At 41.5% G+C, this 24,202-nt stretch overlaps 1 protein-coding gene across 1 annotated transcript in view; it reads left to right on the top strand.

Moving 5' to 3' along the window:
• The window catches only part of tmem86a (transmembrane protein 86A), a 70,845-nt gene extending 48,292 nt beyond the window's left edge, over positions 1–22,553 (top strand). The window contains exons 2-3 of the mRNA XM_041837620.1: positions 5,235–5,499; positions 21,177–22,553. Coding sequence (XP_041693554.1) covers positions 5,235–5,499; positions 21,177–21,604 — 693 coding nt within the window. The 3' untranslated portion in view covers positions 21,605–22,553. The remainder of the gene's footprint in view (positions 1–5,234; positions 5,500–21,176) is intronic.
• Positions 22,554–24,202: the final 1,649 nt, after the last annotated feature.

The following is a 24,202-nucleotide window of genomic DNA, read 5'->3' as shown; positions in this document are numbered from 1 at the left end:
CCACAGGTGGGGGTTGCGCTTACAGCCCAACACCGTGCAGGACGTTTGGCATTTGCCAGAGAACACCAAGATTGGCAAATTCGCCACTGGCGCCCTGTGCTCTTCACAGATGAAAGCAGGTTCACACTGAGCACGTGACAGACGTGACAGAGTCTGGAGACGCCGTGGAGAACGTTCTGCTGCCTGCAACATCTTCCAGCATGACTGGTTTGGCGGTGGGTCAGTCATGGTGTGGGGTGGCATTTCTTTGTGGGGCCGCACAGCCCTCCATGTGCTCGCCAGAGGTAGCCTGACTGCCATTAGATACCGAGATGAGATCCTCAGACCCCTTGTGAGACCATATGCTGGTGCGGTTGGCCCTGGGTTCCTCCTAATGCAAGACAATGCTAGACCTCATGTGGCTGGAGTGTGTCAGCAGTTCCTGCAAGAGGAAGGCATTGATGCTATGGACTGGCCCGCCCGTTCCCCAGACCTGAATCCAATTGAGCACATCTGGGACATCATGTCTCGCTCCATCCACCAACGCCACGTTGCATCACAGACTGTCCAGGAGTTGGCGGATGCTTTAGTCCAGGTCTGGGAGGAGATGCCTCAGGAGACCATCCGCCACCTCATCAGGAGCATGCCCAGGCGTTGTAGGGAGGTCATACAGGCACGTGGAGGCCACACACACTACTGAGCCTCATTTTGACTTGTTTTAAGGACATTACATCAAAGTTGGATCAGCCTGTAGTGTGGTTTTCCACTTTAATTTTGAGGGTGACTCCAAGTCCAGACCTCCATGGGTTGATAAATTTGATTTCAATTGATAATTTTGGTGTGATTTTGTTGTCAGCACATTCAACTATGTAAAGAAAAAAGTATTTAATAAGATTATTTCATTCATTCAGATCTAGGATGTGTCATTTTAGTGTTCCCTTTATCTTTTTGAGCAGTGTATTTCAGCTTTTATTTATTTCATCACATTCCCAGTGGGTCAGAAATTTACATACACTCAATTAGTATTTGGTAGCATTGCCTTTAAATTGTTTTAACTTGGGTCAAACGTTTCGGGTAGCCTTCCACAAGCTTCCCACAATAAGTTGGGTGAGTTTTGGCCCATTCCTCCTGACAGAGTGGTGCAACTGAGTCAGGTTTGTAGGCCTCCTTGCTCGCACAAGCTTTTTCAGTTCTGCCCACACATTTTCTATAGGATTGAGGTCATTGATGGCCACTCCAATACCTTGACTTTGTTGTCCTTAAGCCATTTTGCCACAACTTTGGAAGTATGCTTGGAGTCATTGTCCATTTGGAAGACCCATTTGCGACCAATATTTAACTTCCTGACTGATGTCTTGAGATATTGCTTCAATATATCCACATAATTTTCCTTCCTCATGATGCCATCTATTTTGTGAAGTGCACCAGTCCCTCCTGCAGCAAAGCACCCCACAGCATGATGCTGCCACCCCTGTTTTTCACGGTTGGGATGGTGTTCTTCGGCTTGCAAGCAACCCCCTCTTTCCTCCAAACATAACTATGGTCATTATGGCCAAACAGTTCTATGTTTGTTTCATCAGACCAGAGGACATTTCTCCAAAAAGTACGATCTTTGTCCCCATGTGCAGTTGCAAACCGTAGTCTGGCTTTTTTATGGCAGTTTTGGAGCAGTGGCTTCTTCCTTGCTGAGCGGCCTTTCAGGTTATGTCGATATAGGACTCGTTTTACAGTGGATATAGATACTTTAGTACCCGTTTCCTCCAGCATCTTCACAAGGTCCTTTGCAGTTGTTCTAGGATTGATTTGCACTTTTCGCACCAAAGTACGTTCATCTCTAGGAGCCGGAACACATCTCCTTCCTGAGCTGTATGACGGCTGCGTGGTCCCATGGCGTTTTATACTTGCGTACTATTGTTTGTACAGATGAACGTGGTACTTTCAGGGGTTTGGAAATTGCTCCCAAGGATGAAACAGACTTGTGGAGGTCTACAATTTATTTTCTGAGGTCTTGGCTGATTTATTTTGATTTTCCCATGATGTCAAGCAAAGAGGCACTGAGTTGGAAGGTAGGCCTTGAAATACATCCACAGGTACACCTCCAATTGACTCAAATGATGTCAATTAGCCTATCAGAAGCTTCTAAAGCCATGACATCATTTTCTGGAATTTTCCAAGCTGTTTAAAGGCACAGTCAACTTAGTGTATGTAAACTTCCGACTTCAACTGCACATTTCTTAATGAAAGATTGAATAGATTGATGTGCAAAAAACCTCAGCTGCCAAAACTGCTGAATGTTCCTCTTTTTTTGCTTCGTCAGGACTAGCGGAAGACCAGAAATGCAATGCAACCTAAAAAAGACCCCAAAGGAAAAGGAGAACTTTGAGATACATTTGACATGAAAAAAGACTGCTGTGTTCTGACTTCACAGATCACCCCTCTTCCTCACCCCTCCTCTACCGTTATCCTTGCAGTAGGGCTGTGGCGGTCACAACATTTTGTCAGCTGGTGATTGTCAAGTAAATAACTGCAGGTCTCACAGTAATTGACCGTTAATTAACATAAACACATGTAGCATCTCCTTGCTTCCACACATACAGTGGGGAAAAAAAGTATTTAGTCAGCCACCAATTGTGCAAGTTCTCCCACTTAAAAAGATGAGAGGCCTGTAATTTTCATCATAGGTACACGTCAACTATGACAGACAAATATAGATTTTTTTTCTCCAGAAAATCACATTGTAGGTTTTTAATGAATTTATTTGCAAATTATGGTGGAAAATAAGTATTTGGTCACCTACAAACAAGCAAGATTTCTGGCTCTCACAGACCTGTAACTTCTTCTTTAAGAGGCTCCTCTGTCCTCCACTCGTTACCTGTATTAATGGCACCTGTTTGAACTTGTTATCAGTATAAAAGACACCTGTCCACAACCTCAAACAATCACACTCCAAACTCCACTATGGCCAAGACCAAAGAGCTGTCAAAGGACACCAGAAACAAAATTGTAGACCTGCACCAGGCTGGGAAGACTGAATCTGCAATAGGTAAGCAGCTTGGTTTGAAGAAATCAACTGTCGGAGCAATTATTAGGAAATGGAAGACATACAAGACCACTGATAATCTCCCTCGATCTGGGGCTCCACGCAAGATCTCACCCCGTGGGGTCAAAATGATCACATGAACGGTGAGCAAAAATCCCAGAACCACACGGGGGGACCTAGTGAATGACCTGCAGAGAGCTGGGACCAAAGTAACAAAGCCTACCATCAGTAACACACTACGCCGCCAGGGACTCAAATCCTGCAGTGCCAGACGTGTCCCCCTGCTTAAGCCAGTACATGTCCAGGCCCGTCTGAAGTTTGCTAGAGTGCATTTGGATGATCCAGAAGAGGATTGGGAGAATGTCATATGGTCAGATGAAACCAAAATATAACTTTTTGGTAAAAACTCAACTCGTCGTGTTTGGAGGACAAAGAATGCTGAGTTGCATCCAAAGAACACCATACCTACTGTGAAGCATGGGGATGGAAACATCATGCTTTGGGGCTGTTTTTCTGCAAAGGGACCAGGACGACTGATCCGTGTAAAGGAAAGAATGAATGGGGCCATGTATCGTGAGATTTTGAGTGAAAACCTCCTTCCATCAGCAAGGGCATTGAAGATGAAACGTGGCTGGGTCTTTCAGCATGACAATGATCCAAAACACACCGCCCGGGCAACGAAGGAGTGGCTTCGTAAGAAGCATTTCAAGGTCCTGGAGTGGCCTAGCCAGTCTCCAGATCTCAACCCCATAGAAAATCTTTGGAGGGAGTTGAAAGTCCGTGTTGCCCAGCGACAGCCCCAAAACATCACTGCTCTAGAGGAGATCTGCATGGAGGAATGGGCCAAAATACCAGCAACAGTGTGTGAAAACCTTGTGAAGACTTACAGAAAACGTTTGACCTGTGTCATTGCCAACAAAGGGTATATAACAAAGTATTGAGAAACTTTTGTTATTGACCAAATACTTATTTTCCACTATAATTTGCAAATAAATTCATAAAAAATCCTACAATGTGATTTTCATGATTTTTTTTCTTCTCATTTTGTCTGTCATAGTTGACGTGTACCTATGATGAAAATTACAGGCCTCTCTCATCTTTTTAAGTGGGAGAACTTGCACAATTGGTGGCTGACTAAATACTTTTTTTATGGTCACCATAACAGCCCTACCCTGCAGTTGCCCTCACCCCCTCTTCCCTCACCCATACAGATTTTGACCACTGCAGATGTACTATACGCTACACCAGATTCACATCAAAGCAAGATCACATGACCTTTGACCTGTAGGAAGTGTTTACCAGTGATCAGCGAGCCATAGGATAACAGAGAGAGAGAAGAGGGCACTTCAGACAAGGAGACTATACATACACAGTGCAGGCTCTGTTGTAACGTTATACTAGATTGACTACTTTGCTGTCATACTGCTCAGAATCACTGAACTACAAATGACCTTCCGTACCAAATAACTACTCATTATGCGATAAAGATTAGCAATTATGCGCTTTGCCTTGCTTAAACTGATCCCTTCAAATGTGATGATATTGTTCAGGAGAGTCGTTATTATTCTGCTAAAGAATGGCCCCGCATTTGTTGTTGATCTTCTCTAGGAATTCAGTTGTTTAGAGGAATTCCACATTCCCAGTTCCTTGTAGTAGAATGTCATGATGATACTTGTACCTGACTTGCCTTTCTTAATTGCCCCTGAGGGGATAAATAACGTTTTATTGAAATGACTCCCAATCGTCTTCTTTTGCTGGGATTATGTTGAATGTTGAACGCTATAATTCCAAATCTGTCTTCACAACAACTGATTAACTGAATGATTACTGTGTAACAAACTGTCAACACCGACCCACCCACCCACTCACTCACCCACCCACTCACTCACTCATTGGCTGCATTCCAATACCTTTCTCCAGAAGTGTGAACTCGTTCACTCCCCTTGCATTTAAAAGCATTGGATTGGTGCAGGCATGACTGGAAAACGTTTCCACCTTATTTCTTACACCAGTCTATGGGAGAATCTCACCATTCCTTTTAAATCCATGAGGGGGAGTGTGCAGTACAAATGCACACTTCGGGACAAGGGTAGAGAATCGGATGTAGCCAATCACTCACTCAAGAGGGGCTGCTAGAGCTTCTCCTGTTCATTCATTCATTCACTCACTCACTCACTCACTCACTCACTCACTTGGGTTTTATGTTGTGTTCCAGGTGAAGAGTGAGGGCCCTAAGCTGGTGCCCTTCTTCAAGTCTACCTGTGTCTACTTTGTCCTGTGGCTACCAACCTCTAGCCCTTCTTGGTTCAGCGCCCTCATCAAGTGTCTACCCATCTTCTGCCTGTGGCTCTTCATGCTTGCCCACGGCTTCAGCTTCTTAGGTGCCCACTCCAGTGCCCGCAAGATTCTGGCCGGACTCATCTTCTCTAGCCTGGGAGACGCCTTTCTCATCTGGCAGGAGGAGGGCTACTTTAGCCATGGTGAGTGATTCCTGCCTGACTACATTTCAGACACCTGCCAGATCTCACAACCCCTGGATAGGTGTTCAACCTACCAGCTAACCACATCATATGATAAAGCAATCTGCAATTTGGTAATATTTGGTTGAGCCATTGATCAATGCGATTACAACCTATATTCACCCACACAAAAAGTTTGTTGAATTCCCAATGTGTTATCACTATGCTTTCAACCATCTAAAACATTACTGGAACTGATTTGGCCAAGTGCAACTGCGCTCTCTGTTCAGTGCGCTCTCTGCTTAGCAGTGGTGTCTCTGCTCAGTTTGGCAGCTGTGCAAGTGGGAGGGATATTCCTGTGTGCTTCGCAGTTTACCAGATCTTCTTTCTGCAGTTTTATTGAAGATCACTCCGCGACCCATACGCTGCAGCGCTGTCGTTCAGCAGCAGATGATGCGCTGTCAGCCACCGACTTGTCATTCTCACTTTCCATCACTCACCGCTGTCATCAAATGGACGCAAGCTAGCCACAAGTTCTGACTGAGCTCATACAGTGCAAATACAGCGATGAGTTTCTCTCTCTTGGTTTCATACAAACTTCGAGAAATAACGAGGAGCGCACACAATGTGTTTTGTGTGGGGAAATGCTTAGTTATGAGTCTCTCAAAACGAACAAATTAAAATGACACGTCCTGACCAAACATCCACAGCATGATGGTAAACCCAGGGAGTTATTTCAGAACACCTGCAAAGTGGTTATGAACGACATCAATTGCCCAAAGTTTAATTATTGCCTTAGCAAGTTTATCCTTACTTAAATGATCATCAGAGGGCACCCGTGCAGTCACTCTACATTTGTTGAAGTCAGTTCAATTGATGCGACCTCCCGTTTGGCAGCAAAGGCTTCTCAAAGGATAAATAGGTACATCACTAAGGGGATGAGGGATCCGATTGAGGAAACAGTATTTCACAGAACAGACTTCTCTCGGTGGATAAGAGGACTCTAACCTCTGTCTTTAGAATCACAATCTAATGTGTTGGTTAAACTATATCTACAGAAACATAATTTCCCAGCTCCGTTAACATCCCCCTCAGTTTTTCATAACAGTTTATACCTAAATGTGATTGTTCTCCTCTCCTTGGTGTTGAACTTGCTGCTTCCTTTTTCCTCTTCTTCTATCTCTACATTCCCTTTTATTGAGACTAAACCTGTGACCTGAGAATACTGCCCCCCTTCTGTGTATGGTGGTGGTGTAGTTAAACCAGCCTTTTTTGGTTCACTCTCCATTATCCCTCTAGCCTTGGCTATGCTGTCCCTCCAACTCTTTCCTTCCTCACAGAATAGTTTCAAGATTTCTTTCTCGCTCTTCTTCTTTCCAAAACCCGAGATTATCCCTTGCCTTTCTTTTAATATTCTTCTTATCCTTTGTTCCATTGTCTCATCTCCCATTAAAATAAGACACTCACTCCCCTGTGCTTTCGAACTATACTCTTTAAAGGACACAGATCTCACAAGCTCAACGCAAATAACTTAGCAGTCAACAAGTCAAACCTACGTTCCTTGATTTGGAAACAGATCTAACGACTTTACTCAAATGAATTATATTTTCCCCCTAATATACTAAAATTCCTTGACCATATCACCTCTGCTTCTGAAATGATAATTAGCTATTATAATACTTAATTTTATCTCTATCAAATGATCTATGTACTGTCTCCCACCCCCCACGTATGTCTACGTGCTTGGGCGCGCAAGCCAGCACTCATATTATTTCACTTTTACCCACTCTCTAATAACCACTTATCCGCACATAACATGCATCATATTTTAATATTATTCATATCAACCACCGCATTCGTATTTCTAATGATTCTTTATTCCCGCAAGTTAATTTTACCATACCCCCCCCAGGTATCATTATATAACCAGCTCATTCTCCACACTTGAAATTTACTCATACCTCATTCACACAACGCTACTTCCCAAACACAGAATCAATATTCGTATAACCTACAGGAATTTTCTTCTATAAAAATACCCAAATTTGGAATGTTAACTCTATCAACATTTACTTTTATATTTTCCAAATGTAATGATCCCCTATAAGCTTGACCGAAATTCAATGTGTTGCCGTCATATGATCACCCCCGTACACATGACCTGTTCCTCCAACAGGATTTCTCATACCCCTCCGGGAAAAGACACCTTTAATTTTCTTCTCCCAGTAACGTGAATTTTCCACACTCCGTTAGTAAATGAATATCCACATACTATCAATTCTCCTCTTCCCAATGCAAGATTGGGCTTGCCCTTTCTCCACCAGCCTTAGAAGCTTTGTTGTCCGATCACCCACACAGATAAGCCGCCACTCGTGCTTAAATGAATCACTGAATGACTCACAGCCGCTCAAGCTAACCATTCACCCTTACGAGATGAGCAGACCTACTCTATCTTATTATTTCTCTATACTTTGAAGCCCTGGTGGCGTCCACAACTGTTCACCTACTAGGGATGAAAAGCGCGACTTCCAATTTATGGTGTCACCTACTCAGGATGACCTACGTTTTTACCTGATTAGCTGTCTAATTTGTGCATCCCCTCCTCCAGGATAATGCACACCTACCCGAGCAGTCCTCTAACAATGAACTCCACGTTAGAGCGGTACCGTAGGCCCTCTGTCTTATGTACAACTCTTGGCTAGCCACCTGCTCGTCCAGCCCCCTGGAGTGCTAACTTAGCTCTCCACAGCGGTAGCACAGGATTTAACTTATTTACACTTTTCAACAATCACATTGCATGCATGTTTATTCTTTATTCCAATAAAAACTCTGTTCTTCTGCTAAATTTGGTCCTTATATTCTGGAGAGAACCGTTCCGTACCCTACCCTCAGATTCAGCTTGATCGAAACACACAGTTTAATTAAGAACATCGCTTACCTTTGTTTAAACAGTGGCCACTGATTGTGTGATTCGTCAAAACCTCCCCCGATGGCAAAGCACTCAAAGATCCCTTATAACCAGTCCCGTCTCGGGTGCCAATTATGTTGTGGAAAATAACCACTATACTATATTACAAATAAGGTCTTACAGAGTTTTTGTTGCATTAAGATTACTTTATTAGAGTTTCAACAAAGCCGATACCAGTCTGCAGAATGGCACCCCCCCTTACGGTCTCCCTCCACCTTATATAGTCCTCTTCAGTTTTCCCGCTATTTTATTGCTCCGCCCACTTCTTTTGTCTCTGAGAGCGGCTAAACTCGACTTTCATTAAGTTCAGAGTACTACATTCAATCAATCCTTATCTTGCAAAAACATTCATGTTTGTTCAACGCTGGCTCTTTTGACTGTGTTTGAAGACAGAAACAAAAGGCCCAAGCCAGTTTCAGTCTTTGATATGATAAGACAACCATGGATCTAAGTAAGAGCAAGCAATCTGACCCTAGGTCAGATTCCCTCTTTACCACCACACACAGTGAAATGACCCAATTACATTCCTGGCCCAGTAACAAATAATTCTAACTCTATGTTAGTGATTAACCCAGTTTTATCTGACAATCCATAAAAAAATACACATCAATGGGAATAAGGTGCAAGGTGATAAGTAGGTGTTCACGGGTGTGGATTCATACTTCCCCTTTCTTCAGGGTATAGAATACTACGAATCTCCATTTACAATCGCTGACGACATATACGGCTCCACTTTCTTTGTCAGGGCACAATACTTCAGGAAACATTGCTTTGACAGTGGAAAAGTAAGTCAGCTAGTATTGTTGTCATTTTCTAACAGGTGATGATAAGCAGAAATAAGGGAGTACTATCGCTCATAGTAGTAGATGTGAGTTTCTCTTTCAAACAATCCCCTTGTACACAGGTGATAGCTAGCTAACGTTAGCCAAAGCAAGTAAGTTAGCTACTGTACTTAGTGCAACCCTAAGTAACAGTACAGATGAAGATGAAAAATTATCAGGCCTACTTTACATCTTACTGTAGAAATTGTTGTTGAAAACAAGTCTAGGTTGAAACTGTTGCTGTTCAAATACAAGTAATACTTTTTTTCTGGAATAAACTGATTGAAGCAAGATGCTTTTTTTGGGGGGGGGGGCAAACACACTCACACAGTTCTCGGTTGCTCATTTACAGCAGGAAGCGGTCCCCTGCCTGAGAAAGCAGTCAATGTTCTGATCCATTTATTGTATTTTAACAGCAACAGTTCCAACCTTTTTTTTCAACAACACTTTCTACAGTAAGATGTACAATAGGACTGATAATTTTTCATCTGTATTGTTACTTAGGGTTGCACTATCACAAACTGAGCTGGTGTGTGTTCTGTTATAGTTCAGAATGAAAATGATTTATTGTATTTTAACAGAAACAGTTACAACCTAGACAGATATGTAAGAGTGTTTTTAATGGGTAAAAATAAACATTAATTGCTATTTATATGGGTATTTCATTGTTATTTGTTTTTGTCTATATTGCATTTGTTTTAGGCATAAAGGCAATTAAATGTACCAATATTTACGTATAGTTGCATGTTTTCATAAGCTTGGGTCCCAGGAAAACACAGAATTTCTCATTTGGGTCCCAGGCTGAAAAAGTTTAAAGAACCCTTGATCTGAAAGCACAACCAAATTCCAATAGAAAAACAATGTCAGATTTTTGTTTATTTATACAACTGAATGTGTTATCGCTGTGTTTCATCTAATAGCACAACCAAATGACCTGAATTGCAGTTGGGGTTGCAATAAATAGTAATGGTGCAAGTGGTCAATGCTGCTACTGCTTAAATAGTTCCATCTGTGCCACTGGCTTAGTCCTATTCTTTAACTTTTTGGTTGAGTTGGAGACGTGAATCCAACATATATAATTGGTAAACAAGTTAATAGGCTATTTAGTGTAATAAAAAGTTATACTGAAGTGTTTCGTTTTCAGCACAACCAAAAATCAACATTTGAAGGAGATGTATTGACTGCTTGGATAGTTCTGTCTGACACTGGCTTAGTCCTATTCTTTAAGTTAGATTTTTGGTTGAGATGGAGATGTCAACCCAACATATCAATTATTAAAGGGATACTTTGGGATTTTGTCAATCGTGGATACCATTTTTATGTCTCTGCGTGCAGTTTGAAGGAAGTTGCTAACTAGTGCATAATAGCGTTAGCATAATGACTCGAAGTCTATACCCATAGAATTCCAGTCATTGCGCTAATACTAGTTAGCATTGGCTTGTGAAACTACCTCTAACATCCTTCATACTGGACACAGAGGCATAAAAATGGTATCCACAAGTTAATCTGACCCCAGGGAAGAAGATAAAGGGCATCATGGCCAAATTCCTGAAGTATTGCTTTAAATTAAAATTGAAATCAACTGAAGCCTATAGGTATTGTCTATTTTTAGTTGAATCCTTGGTTAAATTGAAACAATAGCTGTTGAGGATTTTTTGGAACTGCTATATAGGCCTAAATAACATCATTGATGAAATATAATTACATTGATACACATATGGTTACATTTGTTAAACCTACCCTTTGGAATACAAATAGCAACAGTGAACCTATTTAGTTTTAAAGTGGAGATCCCTCAATAATGATTCTTAAGATGGCACATTACTCACTGGGCACATACACCTCAATGTTTAGTTTGAGTTGCCAACAAAAAATGTCACCATGTTATTGGATTTAGGTTCAAAGTTGGGTGAAAAAAAATTGGGAATTCCCTTACGTTGATGAGTTTTTGCAAATCCAATCAGTATGCCACGTTGATTCAACGTTATCACATTGAATTTTTTGCTGTTGAAATGACGTGGAAACAACGTTGATTCAACCAGTCAGTGACAAATCTAAATGCTAATCAGGGCTTGGTTAAAACCCTGGATGGGAGACCAAAAGGATTACTGTAGATAAATCTGTACTGAACAAAAATATAAACGCAACATGTAAAGGGTTGGTCCCATGTTTCATGAAATAAAAGATCCCAGAAATGTTCCATACACACAAAAAGCTTATTTCTCTAAAATGTTGGGCACAAATTTGTTTACATCCCTGTTAGTGAGCATTTCTGCTTTGCCAAGATAATCCATCCACCTGACAGGTGTGGCATATCAGAAGCTTATTAACCCCCTAGAGTTGATTGACGCACCGATGCGACAATCTAAGTAACACTAAAGAAATCCCCATCAAAATCAGTCAGTTTAAGCTAGAGATATGTTTTTTTTTTTGCATCGAATGTGTCTCAATCCAACGCACTTCTGCATCTGCGGTGAAAGGTTGCAGAGCTAGAGTGGTGTTTGTCAGACCATGAGACATCCCGAAAATCGGCCTTCTCACGAAAACGTCTGTAGCATCCGAGCCGTTTGGCCTACAAACAACTATGACCACTCTCACGAACACGATGGTGTTCTCCGTTTTGCTCTATGACCCCCACAAGTGTCAGGGGACTCGTCTAAAGTCGGTACCGTCGGTGTGCCAACTTGTGTTTTGTAGCTTCCGAACCATTTGGGTTACAAACTAATGTGACCCCACTGAGGAAAGGGGAGAGTCTCACGAACACCAAGTGTCACTGGACTCATCTGAAGGTAGCCGGTACCGGTTTCAAAAAATGAATGGAAGTATGGCGGTAGTTCTGTGCCTACCCCAAAAAAGGTGTTCAATATGTGTAAAAAAAACAAGAAAAAAAAAAAACATATATATATATATACACTGCTCAAAAAAATTAAGGGAACACTTAAACAACACATCCTAGATCTGAATGAATGAAATAATCTTATTAAATACTTTTTTCTTTACATAGTTGAATGTGCTGACAACAAAATCACACAAAAATGATCAATGGAAATCAAATTTATCAACCCATGGAGGTCTGGATTTGGAGTCACCCTCAAAATTAAAGTGGAAAACCACACTACAGGCTGATCCAACTTTGATGTAATGTCCTTAAAACAAGTCAAAATGAGGCTCAGTAGTGTGTGTGGCCTCCACGTGCCTGTATGACCTCTCTACAACGCCTGGGCATGCTCCTGATGAGGTGGCGGATGGTCTCCTGAGGGATCTCCTCCCAGACCTGGACTAAAGCATCCGCCAACTCCTGGACAGTCTGTGGTGCAACGTCCCAGATGTGCTCAATTGGATTCAGGTCTGGGGAACGGGCGGGCCAGTCCATAGCATCAATGCCTTCCTCTTGCAGGAACTGCTGACACACTCCAGCCACATGAGGTCTAGCATTGTCTTGTATTAGGAGGAACCCAGGGCCAACCGCACCAGCATATGGTCTCACAAGGGGTCTGAGGATCTCATCTCGGTACCTAATGGCAGTCAGGCTACCTCTGGTGAGCACATGGAGGGCTGTGCGGCCCCACAAAGAAATGCCACCCCACACCATGACTGACCCACCGCCAAACCAGTCATGCTGGAAGATGTTGCAGGCAGCAGAACGTTCTCCACGGCGTCTCCAGACTCTGTCACGTCTGTCACGTGCTCAGTGTGAACCTGCTTTCATCTGTGAAGAGCACAGGGCGCCAGTGGCGAATTTGCCAATCTTGGTGTTCTCTGGCAAATGCCAAACGTCCTGCACGGTGTTGGGCTGTATGCACAACCCCCACCTGTGGACGTCGGGCCCTCATACCACCCTCATGGAGTCTGTTTCTGACCGTTTGAGCAGACACATGCACATTTGTGGCCTGCTGGAGGTCATTTTGCAGGGCTCTGGCAGTGCTCCTCCTGCTCCTCCTTGCACAAAGGTGGAGGTAGTGGTCCTGCTGCTGGGTTGTTGCCCTCCTACGGCCTCCTCCACGTCTCCTGATGTACTGGCCTGTCTCCTGGTAACGCCTCCATGCTCTGGACACTACGCTGACAGACACAGCAAACCTTCTTGCCACAGCTCGCATTGATGTGCCATCCTACCAGGTAGCTGCACTACCTGAGCCACTTGTGTGGGTTGTAGACTCCGTCTCATGCTACCACTTGAGTGAAAGCACCGCCAGCATTCAAAAGTGACCAAAACATCAGCCAGGAAGCATAGGAACTGAGAAGTGGTCTGTGGTCACCACCTGCAGAACCACTTCTTTTATTGGGGGTGTCTTGCTAATTGCCTATAATTTCCACCTGTTGTCTATTCCATTTGCACAACAGCATGTGAAATTTATTGTCAATCAGTGTTGCTTCCTAAGTGGACAGTTTGATTTCACAGAAGTGTGATTGACTTGGAGTTACATTGTGTTGTTTAAGTGTTCCCTTTATTTTTTTGAGCAGTGTATATAACATTTCCTGAGCTTTCTTATACAGTGCATTCGGAAAGTATTCAGACTGCTTCACTTTTTTCCACATTTTGTTACATTACAGCCTTATTCTAAAAGGTATTACATTTGCAAAAATGTCTAAAAACCTGTTTTCGTTTTGTCATTTTGGGGTATTGTTTGAAGATTGATGAGGAAAATGTTTTATTTAATTTATTTTTATTTAATAAGGCTGTAACATAACACAATGTGGAAAAAGTCAAGGGGTCTGAATAGTTTCCGAATGCACTGTATCTTCTAGAAATAGGACAGACACTTCGAAACCTTATTCCTTATGAATTTTTTTTTTGCTTTATTTTTTGCCATTTTATGAATGTGTTATTCAATGCGTTTTTAAGGGCTATAGTAGTAAATGCCAAATTCAATATTTTGTCAAATACATTTCATATAATACGTTTGGGACACATGAAGGGGCCCTAAAATTCCAAATCAAATAGCTAAATGATCCATGGTATGACCATCTTAAAACAATTCCATATGTCAGCTTAGAAGACAGATATTGAAGAGGAGTGGGACAACATTCCACAGGCCACAATCAACAGCCTCATCAACTCTATGCGAAGGAGATGTGTTGCGCTGCATGAGGCAAATGGTGGTCACACCAGATACTGACATGTTTTCTGATCCACGCCACTATCTTTAAAAAATGAAGGTATTCCCAGTCATGTGAAATCCATAGATTAGGGCCTGATGAATGTATTTAAATTGACTGATTTCCATATATGAACTGTAACAGTAAAATCTTTGAAATTGTTGAAATTGTTGTATGCTGCGTTTATAATTTTGTTCAGTGTACTTTCCAGTGGGAGTTGCTGGCCAGCCTATTGTCTTTTCTGATGGTGGATATAACGTTGAAGATCTGACATTGTTTCAAAGGTACAAATGTAACATGTATTCAACATATTTATACAAGGTTTGTCTATGTTGAAAATTGGTTAACATGATGACATAATCCTGTGGTTGAAATTTCACCCTCAAACATCAGTGATGACTTTTTGCAAATCCAATGTATTTTACACGTAGATTCCACGTCACAATACGTTGACAAATTACGCTGAAGCAACAACGTTGATTCAACCAGTTTGTGCTAAGCGGGACTGCAGTCAGAATCATGTTGTTATGGTGTAAGTCAGAAATAGGGTAAAGACCCAGCAAACATGGCCCCATGTGGGTATTCAGGGGGCAAGGTGGGCACAGGCTAGCCCACACTAAGCCCACGCCAGCCCAACACAGGCTAGCCCAGACCAAGCCCAGCTAGAGGCAGGGGCTCATTTGAATATTTGGGGGCATGTGAAGTTTTCATATGTCACATGCAATTATTTAAAGACCCAGTACAGTCAAAAATGTGATGTTTCCTGTGTTTTATATATATTTCCACACTAAGAGTTTGGAAAAATACTGTGAAATTGTGAAAATTATGATAATGCCCTTTTATTGTAACAGCTGTTTGAAAAGACCACCTGAAATTTCTGCTTGTTTTGGTGGGAGGAAGTTTTGGCCTTCCATGTACACCTTTCAAACCAATATGTTTTTCCGCCAACTTTAGCATTCCGCCAACTTTTTGCAGGCTTTTCTTTATATATGAAAGGTATTGCCGGCGACAAAGCCTCTACATTTCCACCAACCGACCTAGTCATGATTGTGGTAAAGTTCTGCCTACGGCTTAGTATGAAATGCTGAGGCGGAATGGCACGCTCTACGCTTAAGTTCTTGATGGTTGCTAGGCAGTGCCCATTACTACTATCCTCTTGCCAGTTATAAACTTTGCTAGACATGTCACTTCACCCATCTCTTCGCATAGCCCACCACATACACTGTTTTCTTAACCACAACTGCATGAATCATAAAGAATGACTGTGGGAATAAATATCACTGAATGATGGAAATATTGGAATAATGTAGTCTAATGTAATTGAAGGCAACAAATTGTTGCTTACTGAAACTCCCAAAGTCATCCAGTTGTTATAATAGGATTTGAAGCAATAGCCTACCTGCATGTGGTCAACTATTTCAGCACTGTTTCTCGCTCCTTTGAGACAAGCATGGGGACTCGTCTTGATAAATCAATCAATGTCCGATTTTTCTTTTCACTGAATCTCCGTTTGGATATTGGTTAGGCTACAATTAGGCTGTGGAAATGTTAGCTAAGTTGAGGTGAGTGCTGCTCATGATCATCTTGTCAAGTTGGCTAATTTATTAGCACTGATCAGAACATTTTGCAAGCATGTTCAGTGCCTTCAGAAAGTTTTCATACCCCTTGACTTATTTCACATTTTGTTTTGTTATAGCCTGAATTCAAAATATTTTTTCTCACACATCTACACACAATACACCATAATGACAAAGTGAAAACATTTTTTTAGACATTTTTGCAAATGTATTGGAAATGAAATACATAAATATCTAATTTACACAAGTATTCACACCCCTGAGTCAATACATGTTAGAATCACCTTTGGCAGCGATTACAGCTGTGAGTCTTTCTGGTTAAGTCTATAAGAACTTTGCACACCTGGATTGTGCAACATTTGCCCATTATTATTTAAACAATTCTTCAAGCTCTGTCAAGTTGGTTGTTGATCATTGCTAGACCGCCATTTTCAAGTCTTGCCGTAGATTTTCAAGCCGGTTTAAGTCAAAACTGTAACAAGGCTATTTAGGAACATTCCATGTCGTCTTGGTAAGCAACACCAGTGTATATTCTGCCTTGTGTTTTAGGTTATTGTCTTGCAGAAAGTTGAATCTGTCTGTTGGAAAGTCTTCCTCTAGGATTTTGCCTGTGTTTATCTCTCTTCCGTTTTTTTATCCTAAAAAAAGTCCCTAGTGCTTGCCGATGATAAGCATAACCATAACATAATGCGGCCACCATCATGATTGATGTGTTGTATTGGATTTGCCCCAAACATAACACTTTGTATTAAGGACATACATTTAATTTCTTTGCCAAATTTTTCAGTTTTACTTTAGTACCTTATTGCAAACAGGATGCATGTTGTGGAATATTTGTATTCTGTACAGGTTTCCTTCTTTTCACTGTGTCATTTAGGTTAGTATTGTGGAGTAACTACAATGTTGATCCATCTTCAGTTCTCCTATCACAGCCATTAAACTCTTAACTGTTTTAAAGTCACCATTGGCCTCATGGTGAAATCCCGGGGGGTTTCCTTCCTCTCCGGCAGCTGAGTTAGTAAGGACGCCTGTATGTTTGTAGTGACTGGGTGTATTGATACACCATCCAAAGTGTTATTAATAACTTCATCAGTCTCAAAAGTATATTCAATGTCTGCCAATAGGTGCCCTTCTTTACGAGGCATTAGAAAACGTCCCTGGTCTTTGTGGTTGAATCTGTGTTTGAAATTCACTGCTCGACTGAGGGACCTTACAGATAATTGTATGTGTGGGGTACAGAGATAAGGTAGTCATTAAAAAAATCATGTTCAACACTATTATTGCACAGTGAGTCCATGCAACTTATGTGAATTGTTAATCAAATTTTTACTCCTGAACTTATTTAGGCTTGCCATAACAAAGGGGTGGAATACTTATTGACATTTCAGCTTTTCATTTTTTATTAATTTGTAAACATTTCGAAAAACATTATTCCACTTTGACGTTATGGGGTATTGTGTGTAGGCCAGTGACACAAAATCTCAATTTAATCAATTTTAATTTCAGGCTGTAACGCAACAAAATGTGGAAAAAGTCAAGGGGTGTGAATACTTTCTGAAGGCACTGGAGCTTAACAAGTGAATTATTTTTGCTCTTCACTTGCAGTCACTTAGTAGCCTAGTTCTACTCCCGACCAAAAGCCTGCAACTTAACTTAATCAATCAATGTGATTTTGTTTAACTGAATCTCTGTCTATTTGGTTAATTATCTGGCTGGACAAATAGCCTAAGTGGAGGTGGTATAGCTCATCTATTCATTTGCTAATCTATCACTGATCAGAAACATTTAGCATGCAATAATGTAGCCTAAATCAAGTGTAGGCCTATGATTTTGCTCGATCGCTTAAAGGCAACTTCAAAAAGCCTGCGGAGGTTGTGAAATATGAACATGAGACTCGCATGCTTTTGAAAATATAGATTACTATAATTTTTTATTGGTATCAGCATGAAGATACTCACAATGTAAGACCCTACCTCTGCTCCTTAACAAAGCAGAGTGAGGGTAGGAAAGAGATGAAACGTGGATCAAAAGCATGGGCTTGGGCTCTGTTTCAAAATATCACTTTTTTTATATGACAGCGGTTCCACACGTTGACGTGACGCAAGTTGTGTGGGAAAAATATTATTTGTATTTTATTCTGTTCTATTTCATTATATTCTTGGCCTACAATAAAATATGTGTGTTGACTGTGATCTGGGTAGCCTAAGTGTGCCTTGTCTGTTTAACCTCTAAAAGTCTAAGCCTTGGGGAGTTCTACTAAGCTAATATATATAATTGTTTTAAGATGGTCATACCATTGATCACTTAGCTATTTGATTTGGAATTTTAGGACCCCTGTAATTATCCCCCCCCAAAAATGTAAACATAATTTGATAAAATATTGTATTTGGCCTTGAATAACACACATTAATAAATGGCAAAACAGACACACAAAAAATAAATCATAAGGAATAAGGTTTTGAAGTGTCTGTCCTATATCTAGGAGATATAAGAAATCTCAGGAAATATTTTATTTTTTGGTACACATATTTAACCCATTTTTTGGGGGTAGGCTAAGACTACCTCCATACTTCCATTTGTTTTTATAAACCGGTACCGGGTTACCTGCAGACGAGTCCCGTGACACCTGTGGGGGTCGTATAGAAAAATAGTCTCGTCTTTCCATAGTGGGTCATATTAGTTTGTAGCCCAAACGGTTTGGACGCTACAGACAGAAGGTGGCACATTGGCGGTACCGAGTCCTGTGGGGCTTGTAGAGGAAAATTGTAATATTAGTTAGTAGGCCAAACCCTTCGGACGCTACAGACGTTTTGTGAGAAGACCGATTTTCCAGATGTCTCCTGGTCTGACAAACAGCGCTGTAGCTCTGCCACTTTCCACCGCAGATGCGGAAGGCCAACATAGGCGGATGCAGTGGATTGAGATGCAGCCCATGCAAAAAAATATCTCTAGCTTAAATTGACGGATTTTAATGAGGATTATTTTGTTAGGTAAATTAGATATAGACTCTTAAATTAATGAACAAAATAACCATTGATTTCATGTGCATGACGCTGCACAGACCAGTAACATAATACAACTCAAAATATGTCATTCTATTCTTTTGAAAATACAATTTATTCGTCTTATAATGTTTCTTAGGACCTGCCTAAAACGTCGTCCCATGTGTATTTCCACTCTTAAACTTGCCGGCATGTGAACAGGAGATATAAAAGGCTTTTCCGGCAATACTTGTAAAAAATAAAAATAAAAATCTGCCTTTTTTTTGTTGTTTTTATTCATATAGTCCTATTTTTAATAGGACTGTATGAATAAAAAAAACATTGCCCGATTTTTATGTTTTACAGGCAACATACCGTAAAGTCTGTCTGTAAAGGGTAATGGTCCCTTGCGGTAAATTAGTTAATAGACCAATAAGAAAGAGTTCCAAACCCCTCTGCCAATAACAGCTTGCTTGCTTGAGAAATTGCTCTTTGCTTGTTTCTTTTTAGCCATTTTAATTTAAGTTACTTAATTGTTACCCAGAAATGATTTGATATTGAGATAAAAACGGCTGCACTGGACCTTTTAACCTTGGTGCTTAAAATAGCCAATAATATTTCCACCAACCATTTCATTTGTTTGGGTTCTTTTTGAAGGCCTCAGGGTCAACTTGCATTCTGGGAAATGTAGTAAGTTCCCCATATTCAACAAAATGTTAGTGATTAATGAAATATAACCGCATACAGGTTTTGTTTTCCTTGATCATTCATTTTAAGAGTTTGTCCTGAAAATCTATTGTTTCAACAATATTTGATATACATGTATATGTTTTATGTACAAGATGTACAGTACATCAGTATAAACTACACCTAATATAGAATAGAAGAGGCATTTTAATTGTAGCTCAGTTGATAGAGCATGGAGCTTGCAATGCCAGGGTTGTGGGTTCGTTTCCCACGGGGGGCCAATATGAAAAAAAGTATGAAAATGTATGCACTCACTAACTGTAAGTCGCTCTGGATAAGAGCGTCTGCTAAATGACTAAAATGTCAAATGTAAATGTAAAACCCTGCCTCCAGCTGTTTGCTTAGAAATTCTAGGAACAATAAGGAGGCCTGCGTCTTGTGACCGTAGCATACATGTAGGTATGTTTGGCAGAACTAAATCGGCGAAAATATGTAGGAGCAAGTCCATGTAATGCTTTGCAGGTTAGCAGTAAAACCTTACTACCCGGATAAGGCCCTAGCCTTAACAGGAAGCCAGGATCCTAGCACTGGGGTAATATGATCACATTTTTTGGTTCTAGTCAAGATTCTAGCAGCCCTATTTAACACTAGCTGAAGTTTATTTAGTGCCTTATCCGAATAGCCGGAGAGTAGAGTAGAGTGCGTGCAGTAGTCTAATCTTGAAGTGACAAAAGCATGGATTAGCTTTTTTGCATCAAATTTGGGCAAAAGGTTTCTGATTTTTGCAATGTTACTACTTCAATTCAAATTCAAGAATTGAGCCCAAACCCTGGTAGGATTACAGGAAATTAACTATAAATCGTCAAATTTTGCTGTACGCTGCGAAGAGGGGGGCGACTAAAATGTTTTGCCATAAGGTGGGGGGGCCCTCAAACCAAATTCCGCTTAGGGCCCCCGAAAGGCTAGAGCCGTCCCTGCCTGCAATGTAGTCAGGCAGGAACTCGACCACTGATGCCTACGGTCCTTTTCAGCAGTTGAAGGTGGCTTCCTCTACTGGGCTGCATCTGAAATGGCACCCTATTCCCTAGTAATAGTGCATTATACAGAGAAAAGGGTGCCAATTCGGAAGCAGATATAGGGTCTCATTTCCCTCATGCTACTTTCAGCTATCCAGTTTGTTTAGATCAGCGCAGACGAAGGAAAAGAGATGGAGGAGAGGAAGGTACTTTAGACAATTTAGGTGCGCCCCATGCTTAATTTCTTCCCTATTTATGATTTCCCTCCCTCCTGTGTGTACCTAAATGTGTGTGTGTGTGTGTGTGTGTGTGTGTGTGTATATAGCATAAATACTATATTAGGCTAATTCTAATCTGGACCTCAAAGCCTGATCTACATTATTTCCCTCTAATCAAAGACTGATTTAGACCTTGGACACCAGGTGGCTGCTATTAATTGTCAGGTATAACAGAAAACCAGCAGTACTCCAGACCTCCAAGCTCAGATTTTATAACAAAAAAGGCAATATAACAGTACGTTTTATATATATACTATTTGCTGTATCCCACAGGTCTGCTGATGTTCGCCATCTCCCACATCCTCTACTCCTCGGCCTTCGGTATGAAGCCCCTGAACCCGCTTGCCGGCCTGGTGATCGGCGCCATATCGGCCGTGAGCTACGCCCTGCTCTACCCCTACCTCTCAGGCCCCTTCACCTACCTGGTGGGGGTCTACATCGCCCTGATCGGCTTCATGGGCTGGCGGGCCGTGGCCGGCCTGCAGTTGGCCAATGATCTGTGGACCTGGACCAAGATGTCGGCATGCCTGGGCGCTGTGCTCTTCATGGTCTCCGACCTCACTATTGCCGTTAACAAGTTCTGCTTCCCTGTGCCGCACTCACGCGCCATCATCATGGCCACCTACTACGCCGCGCAGATGCTGATCGCGCTCTCCGCCGTCGAGTGCCAGGATGTGAAGACGGCGAGGAAGAGGGCATGAAGAGGAGAGAGCGAGGTCGCGAAATGTGATCAAGAAGATGTGAACGGGGCAGCCAATCCCCCTTGTTTTTGTCATGGACATATTCCAGAGACAGTTACCCCCCAAACCCCTGCTTTGGTTGTAGCGTCGCATTCACACACCCTTGTTACCATGGAAACTAGTGTACTACCACCAGCCTGCCCCATGGCTAGTGGGACAGGCAAAGACCCTAGTTACCATGGAGACAAGTGCACTACCTTTAACCCCCAACTACTGCCCTACAGTTCTCGTAGATACATCCTAGTTACTAGAGAGTAGTGCACTACAACTCCCCCACCTCACTGCCTAGGATTTTGGTACAGATGACCATACAGATCACCATGTCAAGGTTTGTGTGTGCGTGCGTGTGTATTAGGTTAGAGCATTCATACTATATAACCTACAGATGAGTGTGAATTGTCATGACCTGCTACAATAATAGCACTTCTTCATTCTGTCCCCCGGTCATTGGCTGCCCCCTCCCCCTCCAGCCCATTTACAGTATAATGTGGTCCAATATTGCAAATTCAAATGGGTGTGCTTTCCTGTGGAGTATTGTCTTTGCCACTATTTTATCACCATTCTTTTATTTATCTCTGAGAAGGTAGTTGTTTTAGTGAAGAAGTTTGCACATCTCGACTCGTTATGGGGGAGGTAGTGTCCACTCTATTGCTGTCTGTTCTCATGTATTTAGGTACTCAGTCAGGAGCACATCCACCCCCCTTTTTACTGATTTTAGTCTCTTCCATTTCACTCAAGACAGCCAAACTGCCTTTTGTACTTCTGCACACCACACTCTTATCAGAATACATCCTCTCTCCTGTGTCTATGAGCCTATGAAAATTGCCCTGAATGTCTGCCATGTGATAAGAAGAGAGAATTTACCTAGCTTGCTGTTGCTAACTAATTTAAACATTGGGTTGCTATTTTACCTGAAATGCAGATGGTCCTTTTTTTGCTGGATCTTTGTAGAATTTTGACCCATTTTGAGTCACACAAAATCATGTGTTCTCTACTCTGACAATTAATCCACAGATAAAAGGGAAACCTAGTTAGTTTTTAGTTAGTTTTCTTTGATTAATCTCTCCTCATTCATTCTTCTTCTGATTTTATATGGCGGTTGGCAACCGACATTAATGCGCATTACCGCCACCAACTTGGCTGGAGTGTGGACCTTGTTCATCTTTCAATCACTCACGTGGGTTAGTATGCTCCTAAAAACCAACGAGTAGATGGGAGAGGCATGACTTGCAGCGCCAAATAGAACCAAGTTTTATTTTAGCGCCTGGTTATGCAGATGACGTGCGTGAGCAGTTTGGATGAAATGATTTGAATAACATGTATGTGGACATTTATTTTGCAACACTCGCACACGCAACGTGGCCGGTTTGGTCAGCATGTGAGGGAGATCATTAGAGAGCTCCTGCTCTAGTATTTTACCACAGTCATTCTGATCACTCAAAAGGCTGGTCGTTTACTGCGGTCTAATGGGAATGTTTTTCTTAGATCTGTATGTGTGCGTATGTGTTTCTCTCTGTGTGTGTGTGTACCCTCTGTCCCTGAGACAGGGTTCCTCCTTCACTGTTTATGTTACCCTGAACACACACACACGCACAAACACACACATTTACACGGTAGGTGTGTGTGTGTGTCGAGCTCCCCTTAGGGCCGTGGCAGAATTGCTGTGAACCATCATTTTGCTTGTACATTGGCTAAATGTACATCATACCGGCATATTCCTATTTTGTGATATTCTCTCAAAATCCTTTGCCGTTTTCTCTTACTTCTTCACTTCAGTCACCTATCTTCCTAATAACGGATATTTTCACTTTCTATATTATTTTCACATTTTCCCTTGCTGTCTCTTTCCTTTCTATGCACCCATAGTCAGGGATGACTGATTTAATGGCAGGCCATTTTTATGTATGTAGCATTTTCCCAGCTAGTACATAACGTTCTGAGAACCATATGTTTCTTAGAGCTTGTTGAGAGGGTGGTTGTCCTATGGTTATTTTGCATACAACTTTCCCACAACTTTCTGGGAATAGTTGCTTGGCTTTGGAACATTCTCAGCACTTTTAAGGAACTTGACAACATTTCTTTATTTTCTTGGTATTTCATTACTTTAACAGAATGTTTCCTAGAAGTTCAAACATGGTTATATTTCATTTCAATTTTGGTTATGTTCTTGGAATGTTCTCCAACTGCTTTGACATTGGGAATGTTCTCAAGTAGTTCAGAAACAACGTTCTTCAGTGGGAATTTCAGTACTTAAGCATAACATTTTACTACAGGTTTCCTCCTGGTTCTATTTAAAGTCATGTTCTCAAATTATTCTGAGAACATTAAGAAAACTTTTCATAGAAACCACAAGAAAACTTTTGTAATGTTCAGAGAATGTTCTAGGAATGTTATTTAATAACATATACATTCCATTCTCAGCATCAACAAAATTATCTCTATCCTCTATCTTGTTAAGTGTGTTGGCTGTGCCCACTAATTGGCAACACCTGGTCTTAATGAGTGTTTGTTTCCATTGAAATGGGGTCTGTTTGAATAAACTAAAATGAACAGATTTGT

Source organism: Coregonus clupeaformis, chromosome 19 (genome assembly GCF_020615455.1).
Source record: "Coregonus clupeaformis isolate EN_2021a chromosome 19, ASM2061545v1, whole genome shotgun sequence".
Classification (NCBI taxonomy): Eukaryota; Metazoa; Chordata; class Actinopteri; order Salmoniformes; family Salmonidae; genus Coregonus; species Coregonus clupeaformis.
The sequence above is the reverse complement of the archived record's forward strand: the minus strand, read 5'-3'. Positions and strand labels throughout refer to the sequence as shown.